The sequence below is a fragment of the Amblyraja radiata genome, unplaced genomic scaffold, assembly GCF_010909765.2.
Source record: "Amblyraja radiata isolate CabotCenter1 unplaced genomic scaffold, sAmbRad1.1.pri scaffold_485_ctg1, whole genome shotgun sequence".
In the NCBI taxonomy this organism is placed as follows: domain Eukaryota; kingdom Metazoa; phylum Chordata; class Chondrichthyes; order Rajiformes; family Rajidae; genus Amblyraja; species Amblyraja radiata.
In genome coordinates, this window is record NW_022630563.1 from 101,313 (window position 1) to 116,657 (window position 15,345).

General features: G+C 48.5%; 1 protein-coding gene across 1 annotated transcript; it reads right to left on the bottom strand.

Moving 5' to 3' along the window:
* Positions 1-409: 409 nt before the first annotated feature.
* LOC116970012 (fucolectin-6-like) lies at positions 410-7,042 on the bottom strand. Its single transcript, XM_033016763.1, has 5 exons — positions 7,002-7,042; positions 6,572-6,700; positions 2,283-2,496; positions 2,181-2,189; positions 410-925 (listed from the first exon to the last, which is right to left on the bottom strand). Exons 2-5 carry the CDS (start codon positions 6,639-6,641, stop codon positions 727-729), a joined length of 492 nt encoding a protein of 163 aa, XP_032872654.1. The 5' UTR covers positions 6,642-6,700; positions 7,002-7,042; the 3' UTR covers positions 410-726.
* Between the last annotated feature and the right edge of the window lie 8,303 nt (positions 7,043-15,345).

Consider the following 15,345-nt stretch of genomic DNA (forward strand, 5'->3'; position numbering starts at 1 on the left):
GCCGACAGACATAGGGTATTTTACATGGCTATCTGACAAACCATGGCATGGGTTTGCCACGCCTTCGTTGCCAGGCTGTGAAAACGGAGAGTATGAGAAGGAGTTTTTTCCCCAGAGGCCATTAGGACTGTAAACTCCTATCTCACCAGGGACTAACTTACTCTGCCAATTTACTGTTTTGTGGTGTCTTTTTTAAATTGCTGTTTTTTTCCATTTATTTCCTCCCACAAATATGTAATATGTGGATATGTGATCCTGTTCCATTCTGATTTGTAGTTGTTTGTGCACAATCCGGAAGCATTGCCACTTTTAATTTCACTGCACATTTCACTGCACTGTGTGTCACGTATGTGACGAATGAATCTGATTTGACTTGACTAGGGCGGCGAATCAGTAGGCGAGAATCACGTTGATGCTTCACCGTTTTATTCAGCACAAGAGCCAGGAAGATAAGTTACAGCTTTACAAAACTTTGGTTTGGCCTCATTTTTAATATTGCGTGCAGTTCCGTTCGCCCCTTTTACAGAATGTGGAGGGTTTGGAAAGGGTGCAGAGGAGGCCTATCATTATCATGTCTATATTTGAAGGTATTACCTACAGGAAAAGGGTGGACAGCTTCAGGAACGCATTGCCAAGGGTGGTGGTGGAGCAGATACGATAGGTTTTAGATAAGCGCGGAGACAGGCAGGGAATGGAGGGATACGGATGTCGTGCGGGCAGAGACGATTAGATTAACATGGTTTCATTCAGGATGCTGGACTGTGCGCCATTCGCCCCCGCCCCACGATCACGCGCGTACACTTCCACTTCGCATAGGGTCAGAACGCCGCCGCTGGTCAGCACCACGTCAACAAAGCGCCCAAGCATCCCGTGGCAGTCGAGGACGGCGGTCTCCCCGGCCCCCAGCATGGAGATCATCCCGCACCTGCAGGGAAGGAAGATCAATGGTGGTCAGCAAGTAGTGGCGGTCACAGTCCCCCCCCCCCCCCATCCCCCCACTCCCTACCCCCCAACCTCCACCCCGCCCGCCCTGGGACACAGGCACAGGCAGTTGCGAGAGGAGTCTACCGAACAACGGCCGTTTCCCATCAGCTGCCGCGCTCCACAAAGCTATTCACCCCCACCCACACCGACAGTCTCTGCCACAGAGCTGCCCCACCCACACCGACAGTATTTGCCACAGAGCTGTCCAATCCCCACTGACATTCCCTCCCACAGAGGGGTCCACACACTCCAAGTGTCCCCTGATCTAAGCACTCCCCACCCCGGCCCAGGTAACCCCCTCCCTGCCTGATGAGCGCCGATAAACCATTGCTCGTTCCCTCTGATCTCCCTTTCAATGCTCTAACCAGGACAGTACATCAGGTTACCGTAAGTGTGTCACCTCTTTGTAAAATAACCCCTCCATCCCTGTAACCGCCTGGTGAATCCTCGCTGAACTCTTTGGCTTGTAGGTCAGCAGAATTCGCGACTTGCCTGCGTTTGGCCCATACCACTCTCAACCTTTCCAATCCACATACCTGTCCAAATGTATTAAAACATGTGGTCCTTAGGTTCCGATTAACCCTTCCCCCTCTCACCTAACACCTAATGTCTCCCGGTTCCAAATCCCCCTAACCTTGGAAAAAGACTTAGTGCATTCGCCATATCCATTGGCAATCCTTGGTTTTCTACATCTTTAAGTTCACCCTTCTGCCTCCTGCCTCCTGCGTTCTAAGAAACAAAGTCCCAACGTGCCAAACCTGTCCCTTTTGCTCAGGCTCTCGACACATAGCGTTACCCCCGTAAACCTTCTCTGCGCTCTTTACATGGAATGGCATTTTTGATACAGCAGGCTGACCGAACCTAAACTTGGTGCTCTGTATGCGGCCTCACCAACGTCTTATACAACTGAAATGTAAAATCCCAATTCCTATCCTTAACTATTTATTGTCCTTAAGTTTGAACGGGTTGTATCTATGTATGGGACATCTATCTGTTTGGTTAGCAAAGGTTTAAAATAAAGGATAGAAATATTAAAGGGGATCAGAGGGAGACCATTTCACCCAGAGCTTAGTAGGGATGTGGAACTCGGTAACTCGGGTTGGTCCTGACATCAACACCCCCACCCCCCCAACACCATCACACCCACCCCCACCCCAGGGATTACCTGTCACTGAGATTGCTCGTGCTGGACTTGCCCTGTGACGCTAGAACTTTTCCGCGGGCATACTTACACTGGGTTTTCGTTGCAGTGGTTTTTCATTGAATTGCCAATATGGACCCTCACGTGCCTGAACCGCTAGGAGCAGCAGTCGGCCCTGTTGGTGATCTTCACCGAGAGCACACTTTCCTGCGCGAACAGGTCAACTCTCCACCACGGCTTCGTCTCCGATTGGGTGTGGGTGCACGATTTGTGGTGGTAGTTGCCGTCCCGAGATCCATCGATCGCATTGTCTGCAGTTCCGTATTCGTAGGTGGTGGACTGGGTGGCTCTCCCCCGCGTCGCTACGTTCCCTGAACAAACAAATATTTGCCTACATTTGGCCCAGATCCTATTAAAACCTTCCTATGCATATATCTGTTCAAATGTATTTTAAAAGTTGTCATTGGATCCATTTCTAAAGCATCATTGGGCACCTCTTTCGACAAACGGACCATCATCTGAGTGAAACAGTTGCGCCTGAGTTCCCTCTTAAATATTTTCCCTCTAAGCCTGTTTTCTACATTTCCTCTCCACTGGGAAAATAAAAAGACTGTGTGCACTTTATCCATGGCTTCATTATCCTGCAAATCTCAATAAAGCCACCCAACAGCCCCCGACGCTCCAAAGAAAAAAGTTCCAACCATTCCAACCTCTCTCTGTAATTCAAGCCAGCAAGCCCAGATGAAATCCTGGTGAATCTCGTATGCGCCCTTTCCAACTTATTTTAGTATAGATTAGAGATACAGCGCAGAAACAGGCCCTTCGGCCTACCGATTCCGCAGCGAACAACGATCCCCGCACATTAATACACACTACGGACAATTTACACTTATACCAAGCCAATGAACCTACAAACCTGCACGTATTTGGAATGTGGGAGGAAACAGAAGTACTCGGAGAACAGGCAAGCAGCTCACGGGGAGAACGTACAAACTCCGTACAGACAGCACCCGTAGTTGAAATCGAAACCGGGTCTCCGGAGCTGCAAGCGCTGAAAGGCAGCTCCAGCGTGCCGCCCTTAATGACGTGGTACATGTAGCTGGGCGACCAGACTCGCAAACAATGCTCGCAGTGTAGTCTCACTGGCATAGAGGTGATCTAATCACCCAACCTAGCGAAGAATCTGTGTGTGCTGGTCGCAATCATTCCTTATAATTATTCCACTGTCTTAAACCTCTACTCTAACAGCAGCATTTGTCACTCTTATGCCCCTGTCCCACTTAGGAAACCTGAACGGAAACCTCTGGAGACTTTACGCCTCACCCAAGGTTTCCGTGCGGTTCCCGGAGGTTGCAGGTGGTTGCCGGAGGTTGCAGGTAGTGGAAGCAGGTAGGGAGACTGACAAAAACATGCGGGAACCGCACGGAAACCTTAGGTGGAGCGCAAAGTCTCCAGAGGTTTCCGTTTAGGTTTCCTAAGAGGGACAGGGTCATAACATCAAAGGCTTTCGATACTGTGGATCATGCCTTATTGTTACAAAGACTATGCAGCATCGGTTTGTCTGATCAAGCTGTCTGTTGGTTTAAAAACTATCTATCAGGCAAATCCCAGTGTGTGCGAGCAGAAGGTATTACTTCTAGCCTTCTTAATGTATCCAAGGGTGTGCCACAGGGATCGGTTCTAGGACCTTTATTATTTACTATTTATATTAAAAGTCTAGATCATAAAGCTCCGAACGGAAATTTTCACTTTTATGCTGACGACACAGTGATATATTGCTCTGCGTCTACCCCAAATCAGACTCTCTGTCAGCTCCAAACTGCTTTTAACACTGTGCAACGTAACCTGTGTGATTTAAAACTTGTTTTAAACGCTGACAAGACAAAGCTCATGCTGTTCACTAAAGCTAAATCAAAGCCCTCGGACCTTCCTCCTATCACCACTTTGCAGGGCTCTGTGATTGAATCTGTGTCTCAATATAAATATCTGGGAATTATAAATGACGATTCTCTTTCTTTTAAACCTCATATCCAGCAACTTGTGAAAAAACTAAAGATAAAATTAGGTTTTTACTTTAGAAACAAATCTTGTTTTTCTTTTGAAGCCAAAAAAAGACGTGTTGCTGCAACGTTTATGTCTGTGTTGGACTATGGTGATGTTTTATATATGAATGCATTTCAAAATGCCTACAGTCTTTGGACACGGTCTACCACGGAGCACTGAGATTTGTTACTAATTTTAAAACCCTCACGCACCACTGCTCTTTGTATGCTCAAGTTGGATGGTTTGCCCTGTCCACTCGCAGACTCCATCATTGGCATATCCTTATTTATAAGACTATCCTCGGTGTTCTTCCTTCATACCTGCAGAAGTATGTAATTCGAAAAAGCACAGGAACTTATCAGCTCCGCTCTGAGGACTTGTTCTTACTAACTGTACCTAAAGTCCGTACTGAACTGGGGAAAAGGGCATTTAGTTATCCTGCAACCTTCGCATGGAACCAGCTGCAGAATGAACTAAAACTTAAGGAGCTGGTTTCTATAAAATGTTCTGACTGTGACTCTATTTATATGTTCTCTGTTGTTTTTAAATTATTGTCCGTAACTGTGGAACTGTGCTGTGCCTGTCTTGGCCAGGACTCTCTTGTAAAAGAGATTGTTAATCACAATGAGACTTCTCCTGGTTAAATAAAGGTTAAATAAAATAAAATAAAAACTATGTTCTCCTTAATCTCCGAACAGATCTGTCGATTCTCCGTCTCCTGGCACCCAGAGAGCGGTCACCACCGCCCTTGTAGGTGACCCTTGGACTATATTCAATCGGTCATTATGGTCCTAATCTCGCAATAAACATTATTCCCTTTATCATGTTTCTGTACTCTGTGTATGACTTGGTTGTAATCATGTAGGATCTTTCTGCTGACCAGCTAGCACACGACAGCAAAGCTTTTCATTGTACCTCGGTACATGTGACAATAAATTAAACACACATTATAATCAAACCCCTTTGACCTACTGAGGATACTCAAATGCCAGTATGTTTTCTAAGCTGCATCCTCTGCCATGATCAATTGGCGAATCTATCCGGGACCTGGCAGGTGGAGTTCCTGCAGAGGAGATGTGTTCCTTTACGTGTGGCACGCCCTTACCTGTGAGTCCACCTGGGCCCCGCTCACATGACTTGGTCGCTGAAGCGACAGGACTCGGAGTCAAAGGTGGTTTCCGTGATTATGTACATGTCAATAAACTTACTTTTGTAAACAAAAAAAAGGTGGTCTCACCAAGTGAGAAGTGAAGAAAGGCCTCACATTCCTTTGCTCCAGAGATGCTGCCTGTCCCGCATTTTATGTCTATCTTCGGTCTCACCAACGACCTATACAGATGCATCATGGTGCGCTGGCAGTTGTGCTCAATGCCGTTCCAAATGAAGGCAAGCGTGCCAAACGCGTTCTTCACCACCATGTTTACCTGACTCGCCTCTTTAAGTGAACCGTGGACCTGTATTCCTGTGTTTCTCCGGGAGATTACTTTAGCAACGGCCTGCCCAAGAGGGTCTGACAGGGCCCGGGGGATCAGCTGACAGGGGGGATGGTAGACTGGGGGAAGGCAGAAGAAGAAGCTTGACCCACACGTCCAGGGAAGGCGACGGCCAGAGACTCGCAGAAGCCTGGTACTCGCCTGCAACGGGAACCGCTCATAATATCTAGAGAGTGGACTAGACTTTTAAAATTACGCCAAAACATGGCACGTCTTTCAAGCAGGATCGGTTGACGGTTTCTGTACACTTTGCTTATCGGGTATGTGCTTTGGTATGGCAATACGCTACTGGACTGTTTGTACCTCCACAGTAAAGATGCTATGCACGTCGCTATTGGAGGGAGCCAGCAAACCCTTCGGCCCATCGCTACCAAACCCTATTCCTGCAGCCCATTATTCTCCCCGCCTCAGAGCCGATGTTGCAGCCAGCTGCACACTACCCTCTCTCCCCACCCACGAGAGTGTTCTCCCTCCCATCACACCAGCCCCTGTCGCCCATCCCGCAGTCCCATACAATCTGAGTGATAGACTGCCCCCAACTCCGACCGACACGTACCTTGCACCGGAGATCCACCCGTGTTCCTTGAACGGTGTGCGTGTCAATGTGTGTGTGGGTGTGCGCATGTCTGTGCGCGCGCGTGTGTGTGTGCGTGTTTAATGTGCGTGTGCGTGTGCGCGCGCGCGTGTGTGGCCGTGTGCGTGTTTATGTGGGAGTGAACGTGTGTGTCCGTGTGCGTGCGCGCTGGGTAGCATAGAGCCCGTGGTACAGGGAGGGGGCGGGGGGCACGACCACGCGAAAGTGCCCACTGTTCGGACCCGCACCTGGGATCTCCCCGTACACCGAAATGAGCGGACGGAATGGGCCTTAAGGAGAGTCGGCATCGGGAGCGTCACAGACAGCTTCTCTCACCACAAGCCAACGCGTTGGTGGCACCGGCGGTGCAGCAAACAGCGATGACCATCCACACTGCGTCCCGCATCCTGGTTACTTGGCATCAGCGGGAGCACTAGCACAACCAAAACCAGCCGAACCAAAAACCTGAAAACAAACACAATATGCTGCAAACTCTCGGAAGTGAGAGGGTGAGTTAATGTTCCCGCCGGAGACTCTTTCACCGACCCCGGAGCGCTGAGCGCTCGCACCTTGGCCCACTCTGTAAGTCCTCGCTGAAATCTCTATGAAATATCCTATCCCCCCCCCCCTCCCACCCTCACCCCCACCCTCACCTCTCTCCCGCGACACCCGCCGTATTCCCCCCTTATCTATTCCGCGGGTCAGTCCCACAGACTTATATGCGGACCCGGGGCGGCCAGCGGCGGAAGCCCGGGCTGCAGCATACCTCGCTCGGGATCCTCGGCAGAGTGCGGCGCCTCCGTTGCTGCCGCCTTTTATGTAGACGCTCAGACACGCCCCGGCGCACCACTGACCCTCTCCACCTCCACTTTGCCCCGCCCCACACCACCCGCCGCTCCAAAACAGTTTTTTTTGTATATCTTTCATTAATTGTTCTTTATCTCTACATCATCGTCTAAATCTCACGTTTCCCTTATCCCTAACTCTGAAGAAGTTTGTGGACCCGAAACGTCACCCGTTCCAGCGATACTGCCTGTCCCGCTGAGTTATTACAGCTTTCTGTGCATATTTTCAATATAAACCAGCATCTGCATTTACTTTCTACACAGAATCATTTGCCTGTTTAGCTCCTATCCATGAACTCGCCCAAATATCGTTTAAACATTGTGATGTTGCCTGTCTCTGGTAGCTTGCTCCAAATACCACCACCCTCTTTGTATCTGAATCAGGACGATCGCGTACAAAAGGATTGGCATAAAAATGATAGGGTGTCATGGACGGTAGATTTAGTGACGTGGTCACATATAAGGCGCGGGTGGCAGGTATGTCGCATCTGCAAGGAAAGGACCTCTCTGCCACAGTAGGTCATTGAGGTCAGATCATTGGCTATATTTAAGAGAGGGTTAGATGTGGTCCTTGTGGCTAAAGGGAGGTAGGCACAGGATACTGAGTTGGATGATCAGCCATGATCATAGTGAATGGCGGTGCAGTCTCGAAGGGCCGAATGGCCTACTCCTGCACCTATGTTTCTATGTAAAGGGAGTAGATGGAGATCACGTGCCTCCCCTTAGTTACCTGTTGGGGGAATCACCTTTCAAAGCACCGCGGCGGCAGCAGGAACCAGGGTCTACGGCACCGTGACAGGCTGTGAGGAGCCGACATCCGGAGAGTCAGATCGAGCGATAGTGATAGGAGACGCATTGGTAAGGGACAGGAGATTATGTGGCCAAACGGTGGACTCCAGGATGTGTCGCCTCTCTGGTGTAAGGGTCCCGGATGACTCGGAGCGACTGCAGAACAGTCTCATGGGAGAGGATGAGCGGGTCGGCGTCGATGGCCTGGGCATGTGTAGAACAAGGGAGGGGATTCACTGGTATAAATGTAAGGAGGTGACGAGGATTCCCCGTGAGTGCAGGCAATGGAAGTCGTCCGCATGGACGTCACTAAAGCTTTCGACAAAGACCCATTAGTAAGCTGATCTGGCAGGATAAGGTACCAGCTATACTTTGGGTTGACCATAGAAGGCAGTGGACAGTGGTGTAGGGATGTTGTTTTAACTGGAGGTCTGTGACGTGGAGTTTTGAGTGATCAATCTTGAATGTGTTCCATTGAACCGATTTGAACGAAAATGTACTTGGTTTGCAGACGACACCAACATTGAGATGCACGCAATGTGGAAGGTTATCAAATGATTCAGCAAGATACAGACCAGTTAGCAATGTATACAGTGGAATGGCAGATGGAGTTTAATACGAAGTAGTATGAGGCATTGCACGTAGGGAGTTACAGTGTTAGAGGATAGTATTCGATACTGGCAGGACCGTTGGCTTCATTCAAGTACAGCGGGATTTTGGGTGCAAGTCATACAGCTCCCAGAAAGCGGCCACGCAACTGCTAATGGTGTTATAAAAGGAGTTTGCGTACGTCATGGAGTTGAGCATAAACTTCAATTCAACTTTAATGTCATTGCACAAATACTGAGTATCGGTACAACGAAATGCAGTTTTGCGTCAGTCCGTAGTAGTGCCATATAGAAATTTAAAAAAAAAGAGGATACAGAACAATAGAAAATGCAGAATAATTAAACAATGGGGACGGAGGGACCGGAGGAATCTATCGGCGGGACTCCGAGTTCAGCAATGCGACGGTATGATTGTAGAAGCTGTTCCTCATCCTACTGGTACGAGACCAGAGGCTCCTGTACCGCCTCCCTGATGGGAGGAGGGCAAACAGTCCATGATTGGGGTGGGAGGGGTCTTTAATGATCTTCCCAGCTCGTTTCAGACACCGTTTTCGGTGGAGGGCATCCATGGCAGGGAGCGGGGCGCCGATGATGTGCTGCGCGGTTTTCACCACCCGTTGTAGTGCCTTCCTGTCCGCAACAGTGCAGCTGCTGTACCATACCGTGAAGCAGGCGGTCAGGATGCTCTCGATGGTACACCTGTAGAAGTTGGTCAGGATCTGGGGGGACAGGTGGGCTTTCTTGAGACTCCTCAGGAAGTAAAGGCGCTGCTGTGCCTTTTTGATCAGCTTGGAGGTGTTGAGGGACCAGGACAAATCCTCCGAGATGTGTACCCCGAGGAATTTGTAGCTGGAGACGCGCTCCACCTCCGTCCCGTTTATGTGGATGGGGGTATGCCTGCCCCCTCTGACCTTCCTGAAGTCGACAATAAGTTCCTTCGTCTTCTTGGAGTTGAGGACGAGGTTATTATTGGCACACCAGGTTGTCAGGTGCTGGACCTCCTCTCGGTAGGCTGACTCATCGTTGTCATTGATCAGTCCTACCACCGTGGTGTCGTCAGCAAACTTAATGATGGCGTTGGATCCGTACTTAGGGATGCAGTCGTGGGTGAAGAGGGAGTAGAGGAGAGGGCTGAGCACACAGCCCTGTGGCACGCCGGTGTTCAGTGTTATAGTGGTGGAGTTGAGGTTGTTGACCCTAACAGACTGTGGTCTGTTGGTGAGGAAATCCAGTGTCCAGTTGCAGAGGGAGGTGGAGATGCCAAGCCCGCTGAGTTTGGTGATCAAGCTGGCGGGGATGACAGTGTTGAAAGCGGAGCTGAAATCAATGAACAGCAACCTGATGTAGGAGTTGTTGTTGTCCAGGTGGGTCAGGGCAGAGTGTAGGGCCGCCGATATGGCGTCCTCTGTAGACCTGTTGGCCCGGTAGGCAAACTGATGGGGGTCCAGTGTGGGGGGGAGGCTGGCTTTGAGGTGAGCCAAGATCAGCCGCTCAAAGCACTTAGCAATGACAGGGGTGAGTGCCACTGGGCGGAAATCGTTGAGGCTCCCTGTGGCTGACTGTTTGGGCACTGGCACGATGGTTGATGTCTTGAGGCAAGTGGGGACAACACCCTGGGCCAGTGAGTGATTGAAAATGTCGGTAAAGACTTGGGATAGTTATCCAGCACATGCCCTAAGCACCCGGCCAGGGATGCCATCGGGGCCGGCAGCTTTGCGCTCATACACATTGCTCAGTGCATCTTGTACAGCAGAGGTGGAGAGACTGAGGGGTTGTTCATTTGGGGGTGGAGCAACTTTGATGGCTGGGGTTTTGTTATAACGGTCAAAGCGAGCATAGAAATGGTTTAGCTCGTCAGGAAGGGTGGCGTTGTCTGGGGGAGGGGTGTTAACTTTCTGGTAATCGGCAAGGGATTTGATTCCTTGCCACATGCGCCTGGGGTCAGAGTTGTTATGGAAGTGCTCCTCAATCTGCCGTTTGTGATTGAGTTTGGCATTCCTAATTCCCATTTTCAGATTGGCCCTAGATGAGCTGTATCCCTCAGCGTCGCCAGATCTGAAAGCGGCATCGCGAGCCTTCAGTAGGAGTCTGACCTCCCTGCTCATCCACGGCTTCTGGTTAGGGAAGGTCTTTATTTCTTTGTGTGTAGTGACATTATCGGTGCAGAATTTTATATAGTCCATAACTGTTGAGGTGTATGAGTTGATGTCCACTTGTGAATTGAAGGTGGACTGGGTAGCAAACAGACTCCAGTCTGTCTGCTGAAACTGCTGCTGTAAAACAGAGACAGCCCCCTCAGGCCAGACCTTCACTGTCCTCGTGGTAGGTTTCACACCTCTGATCAGAGGTGTGTATTTGGGGAGCAGGAACAGAGAGAGGTGGTCAGACTGACCAAGGTGGGGGAGGGGGAGGGCTTTGTAGGCTTCAGTAATATTAGTGTAAACTAAGTCCAGAATATTGTTTCCTCTGGTTGGGCAGGAAACATGCTGATGGAACCTGGGGAGTACAGTTTTGAGGTCGGAGTGGTTGAAATCACCCGCAACAATAAATGCCCCCTCTGGGTGAGCAGATAGATTTTTGCTGATAGCAGCTTGCAGCTCTTCCATTGCTAGCCTGGCATTAGCGTCCGGGGGTACATGGACTGCGGTGATAACAGTCGATGAGAATTCTCTTTGCAAATAGAAGGGCCTGCACTTTAACATCAGGTATTCCAGGTCAGCAGAGCAGTGGCTACCAATCCTAACGACGTCCGTACACCATGAGTTGTTCACATAGATGCACAGTCCGCCGCCCTTGGTCTTACCGGAGTCCTCCGCTGTTCTGTCGGCCCTGAAGACAGTGCGCCCCTCCAGCTCGATGGCGTTGTCCGGGATGTTGCCGTTGAGCCATGTTTCAGTAAACACCATGGCGTTGCAGTCAGTGATCCGTTTATGTGAGGTGATCCGCAGCCTTAGTTCATCGATTTTACTCACCAAGGATCGGACATTCGCGAGGAAAATGCTGGGCAGAGCTGGCTGGTGAGGTGAAGGTCCTGCTGCAGCTTTATAGAAACATAGAAACATAGAAAATAGGTGTAGGAGTAGGCCATTCGACCCTTCGAGCCTGCATTTTCAATATGATCATGGCTGATCATCCACTCGTATCCTGTACCTGCCTTCTCTCCATACCCCCTGATCCCTTTAGCGACAAGGGCCACATATAACTTCCTCTTAAATATAGTCAATAAACTGGCCTCATAACACTTAGATCGGGCGGCATTTGAAGCAAGGTTTACAAAAATGATGTCAGGGGTTAGTAGGTTAACATATGACGAGCATTTGATGGCACTGGTACTCTACTCGCTGGAGTTTAGATGGATGAAGCTTACCGAATAGTGAAATGCATGGTAAAGTTGATGTGGAGATGATGCTTCAGTTCGTGGGAAAGTCCAGGACGAGAGTCCATAGCCTCAGGGTGAAATGGCTTTCCTTTTGGAAGGAGATGAGGAGGAATGTCTTTAGACAGAGGATGGTGAATCTGTGGCATCCATTGTCAACGAAGGCTGTGAAAGCCCTTTACCGCATGAATAGATTGATTCTGGATTAGTACGGGTGACTGGGCTTATGTTTACTTGAGTTTATTTTAGTTTAGGTTAGTTTAGTTTAGTTCAGTTTAGAGATACAGCGCGGAAATAAGCCATTCTGTCCACCGACTCAGCACCGGCCAGCGATCTGTAATGATACACTAACCTGATCATAACATTTACAATTTACAATTTTACCGAGGCCAATTAACCAACAAACCTGTACGTCGATGGAATGTGGGAGGAAACATGAGCAACCAGAGAAAACCCACGCGGTAATAGGGGAAACATATAAAATCCGTACAGACAGCACCCGTACTCAGGATCGAACCTGGGTCTCTGGCATTGTAAGGCAGCAACGCTGTCGCTGCGCCGTAGTGCCGCCTCAAAGTGAAGAGGGAAGATCAGACATGGTTGAATATAGATTAAACATGGTTGAATGGCGGAGTCGACTTAATGGGCCGAATGGCCTCATTCTGCTCCAACCACTTATAAACATGAACTTGTGATTAACATGTAAAGATAATATATTTGTACAGAACTAAGGTTTGGGATGAATGCACGTATCAGCGGGCAAACTCAAGTGTGTGATATTGCGGGAAACTGGCTGAAGATAATACGTAATGTAACGAGGGTCAAGGTTATATTGAAGCCATGGACATTTTACATCAATTTAATTTCAGATTCTCTAGAAAAAGAGGAATTGTGCAACAAGGTTCGTGTAAAACAGTTTATAACGGTTTGTGCATGAGTTGAAGATCGGTGGGGAAGATCTTTTGGTGACAAAGTGGAAGACATAAAGGAGAAGGAGAGAGATTACAAAAACAGCTCAGTTTAAGATAATTGAGTTCATGGTGGTTGTTTGGAGTTGCTGCAAGAGTTATGGGTTCCTAAAACGAGTAGATAACTGTAATCTTTCAAGAACACAAGTGAGCCGCGGATTTGAAGAACAAATGATGGTAATCGGCACTTATTGAGTTTTTTTGCTGACCTCTCTTAGTAATTAAAAAAAAACTCTTTACTTTTAATTTAGCGATCAACTGTGAAAGCAAAATGTCCGTCCAAAGAGGAATTCTGGATTGAGAGTATGTGGGGGTATTGGTAGCATCATACGTGCGTGTGATATGTTCAGGAGGAGTAAGTGCTGTGGAGTTGGCCCTCGCTGGGTTATGTGGAACATGTATAACGGGAAAGAAGCTGTGGGCAAAACCCGTAACCCTAGGAACTTAAGGGAATGCGTCAATTTAACCAATGACACAAAGAGGTAATAATAATAATAAGGATAGGATGCTAGATTGGACCTAGCAGGGAAAGCCAGATTATCTAAATCACCTTGGAATAACAAGCTTCATTTCAGTGGAAAGATAATTGGCATTTCATGGGCAGTCGGCTCTCTACTCATTCATAGGTAGTATGGTAAGCGAAATAGGGCTGATGAGATCAATCCTACACTGGTATAAAGTCGGCCATACGTGCCTGGATTGGTCCCTGTCTGCGGTCTGGTGCTAATAATAAGGGTTGGGGTGAGAGCTGCTTGGAATCTGATATCAAGGAGAGGTAATGACTGATAACATGTAGGCAGATGACAGGGATATGTGGATGGAAACACGCCAATCCTGGTCAATTTGGCATTCTGGAATCGCCCCTTGTTGAAATGCTTAAATTGACGCATTTCCCTCAAGGACCTAGTGTTCGGGGTTTTGCCCACACCTTCCTTCTCGTTGCACTGGAATCGCCCCATTTCAGGTACATCAGTCCATAGAAACATAGAAAATAGGTGCAGGGTTGGGCAATTCGGCCCTTCGAGGCAGCACCGCCATTCATTTCGATCATGGCTGATCGTCCCCAATCAATAACCTGTGCCTGCCTTCTCCCTATATCTCTTGATTCCACTAGCCCCTAGAGCTCTATCTAACTATCTCTTAAATCCATCCAGTGATTTGGCCTCGACTGCCCTCTGTGGCGGAATTCCACAAATTCACAACTTTCTGTGTGAAAACATTTTTTTTCTCAGTCTTAAATGGCCTCCCCTTTATTCTTAGACTGTGGCCAATGGTTCTGGACTCGTCCAACATTTGGAACATTTTTCCTGCACCTAGCCTGTCCAGTCTTTTTATAATTGTATATGTTTATATAAGATCACCCCTCAACCTTCTAAACTCCAGTGAATACAAGCCTAGACTTTTCAATCCTTCCTCATATGGCAGTCCTGCATTCCCAGGGATCAATCTCGTGAACCTACGATGCACTGCCTCAATCACAAGGATGTCCTTCCTCAAATTAGGAGACCAAAACTGTACGCAATACTCCAGATGTGGTCTTACCAGAGCCCCATACAACTGCAGAAGAAGCTCTCTACTCCTATACTGAAATCCTGATGTTATGAAGGCCAGCATTCCATTAGCTTTCTTCACTGTCTGCTGTACCTGCACGCCAACTTTCAGAGACCGGTGCACGCCCAGCTCTCGCTGCACCTCCCCCTTACCTAACCTAACCCCATTGAGATAATAATCTGCCCCCTTGTTTCTGCCACCAAAGTGGATAACCTCACATTTAGTCCGGGCAACAGCCGCGTTCCAGCTGAATATTGTATCTTATAGCAGCATGACCGAAACTGAGCACAATACTCAAAGTGCAATTTCAGCAAAGTCTCATAAAACTGCAGCATAACTCCATTTGTAACTCGTGTGTTCACTGCCTTCACCGATAAAGGCAAGTGAGCCAAAAGCCTTCCTCACTACTCTGTACAGCTGTGAAGCTACATTCAGCGGCCAATGTGTATTTGAACCATATCCCTCCAGATCCTTTACAGCAGGAGATCGAAAAACATCGGAGGTCAAGTACCTAGGACCCTGAAAGTGGCATCAGAGTAATCAGTGTATTGAAGAAGGCTCTTGGTACGCTCGTCGTTTGCGGTAGAGGGATTGACGATAGGAATTGCAAATGGTGTTACAATGCCGTTCTCTCAGACTTTGCTGAGATTGCACTTGGGGTGTTATGGCAAAATTTCATTAAACTGGAGAATTGATCAGAACATTTACGTGGATGGTACCAATACCCGAGGTGCTTAGTTATAGGGAGAAATTGGGCATGTCAGGATTCCTTGCAATGCAAGAGGGTAAGGCATGGTCTGATGGAGTTCTTGCAAGAGGCTGGATGGGAAGAGGTGTAGCCAGATAGCTAGGGGTGTAGAATGTGGGATTTATAGTCGACCAGCCAACCCCCCCCCCCCCCTCCCGAAGAGAAAAGGTTGGAGAATTTTGCTAGTGTACATTTGGAATAAAAACTATTCAGCGTAGCCAACAA

Coding starts and splice junctions, on each gene's coding strand:
- LOC116970012 (XM_033016763.1), bottom strand. CDS start 6,641: ATGCGGGACGCAGTGTGGATGGTCATCGCTGTTTGCTGCACCGCCGGT. Junction 2,497..6,571: donor CACCAACGCGTTGGCTTGTG/GTGAGAGAAGCT, acceptor TTGTTTGTTCAG/GGAACGTAGCGACGCGGGGG.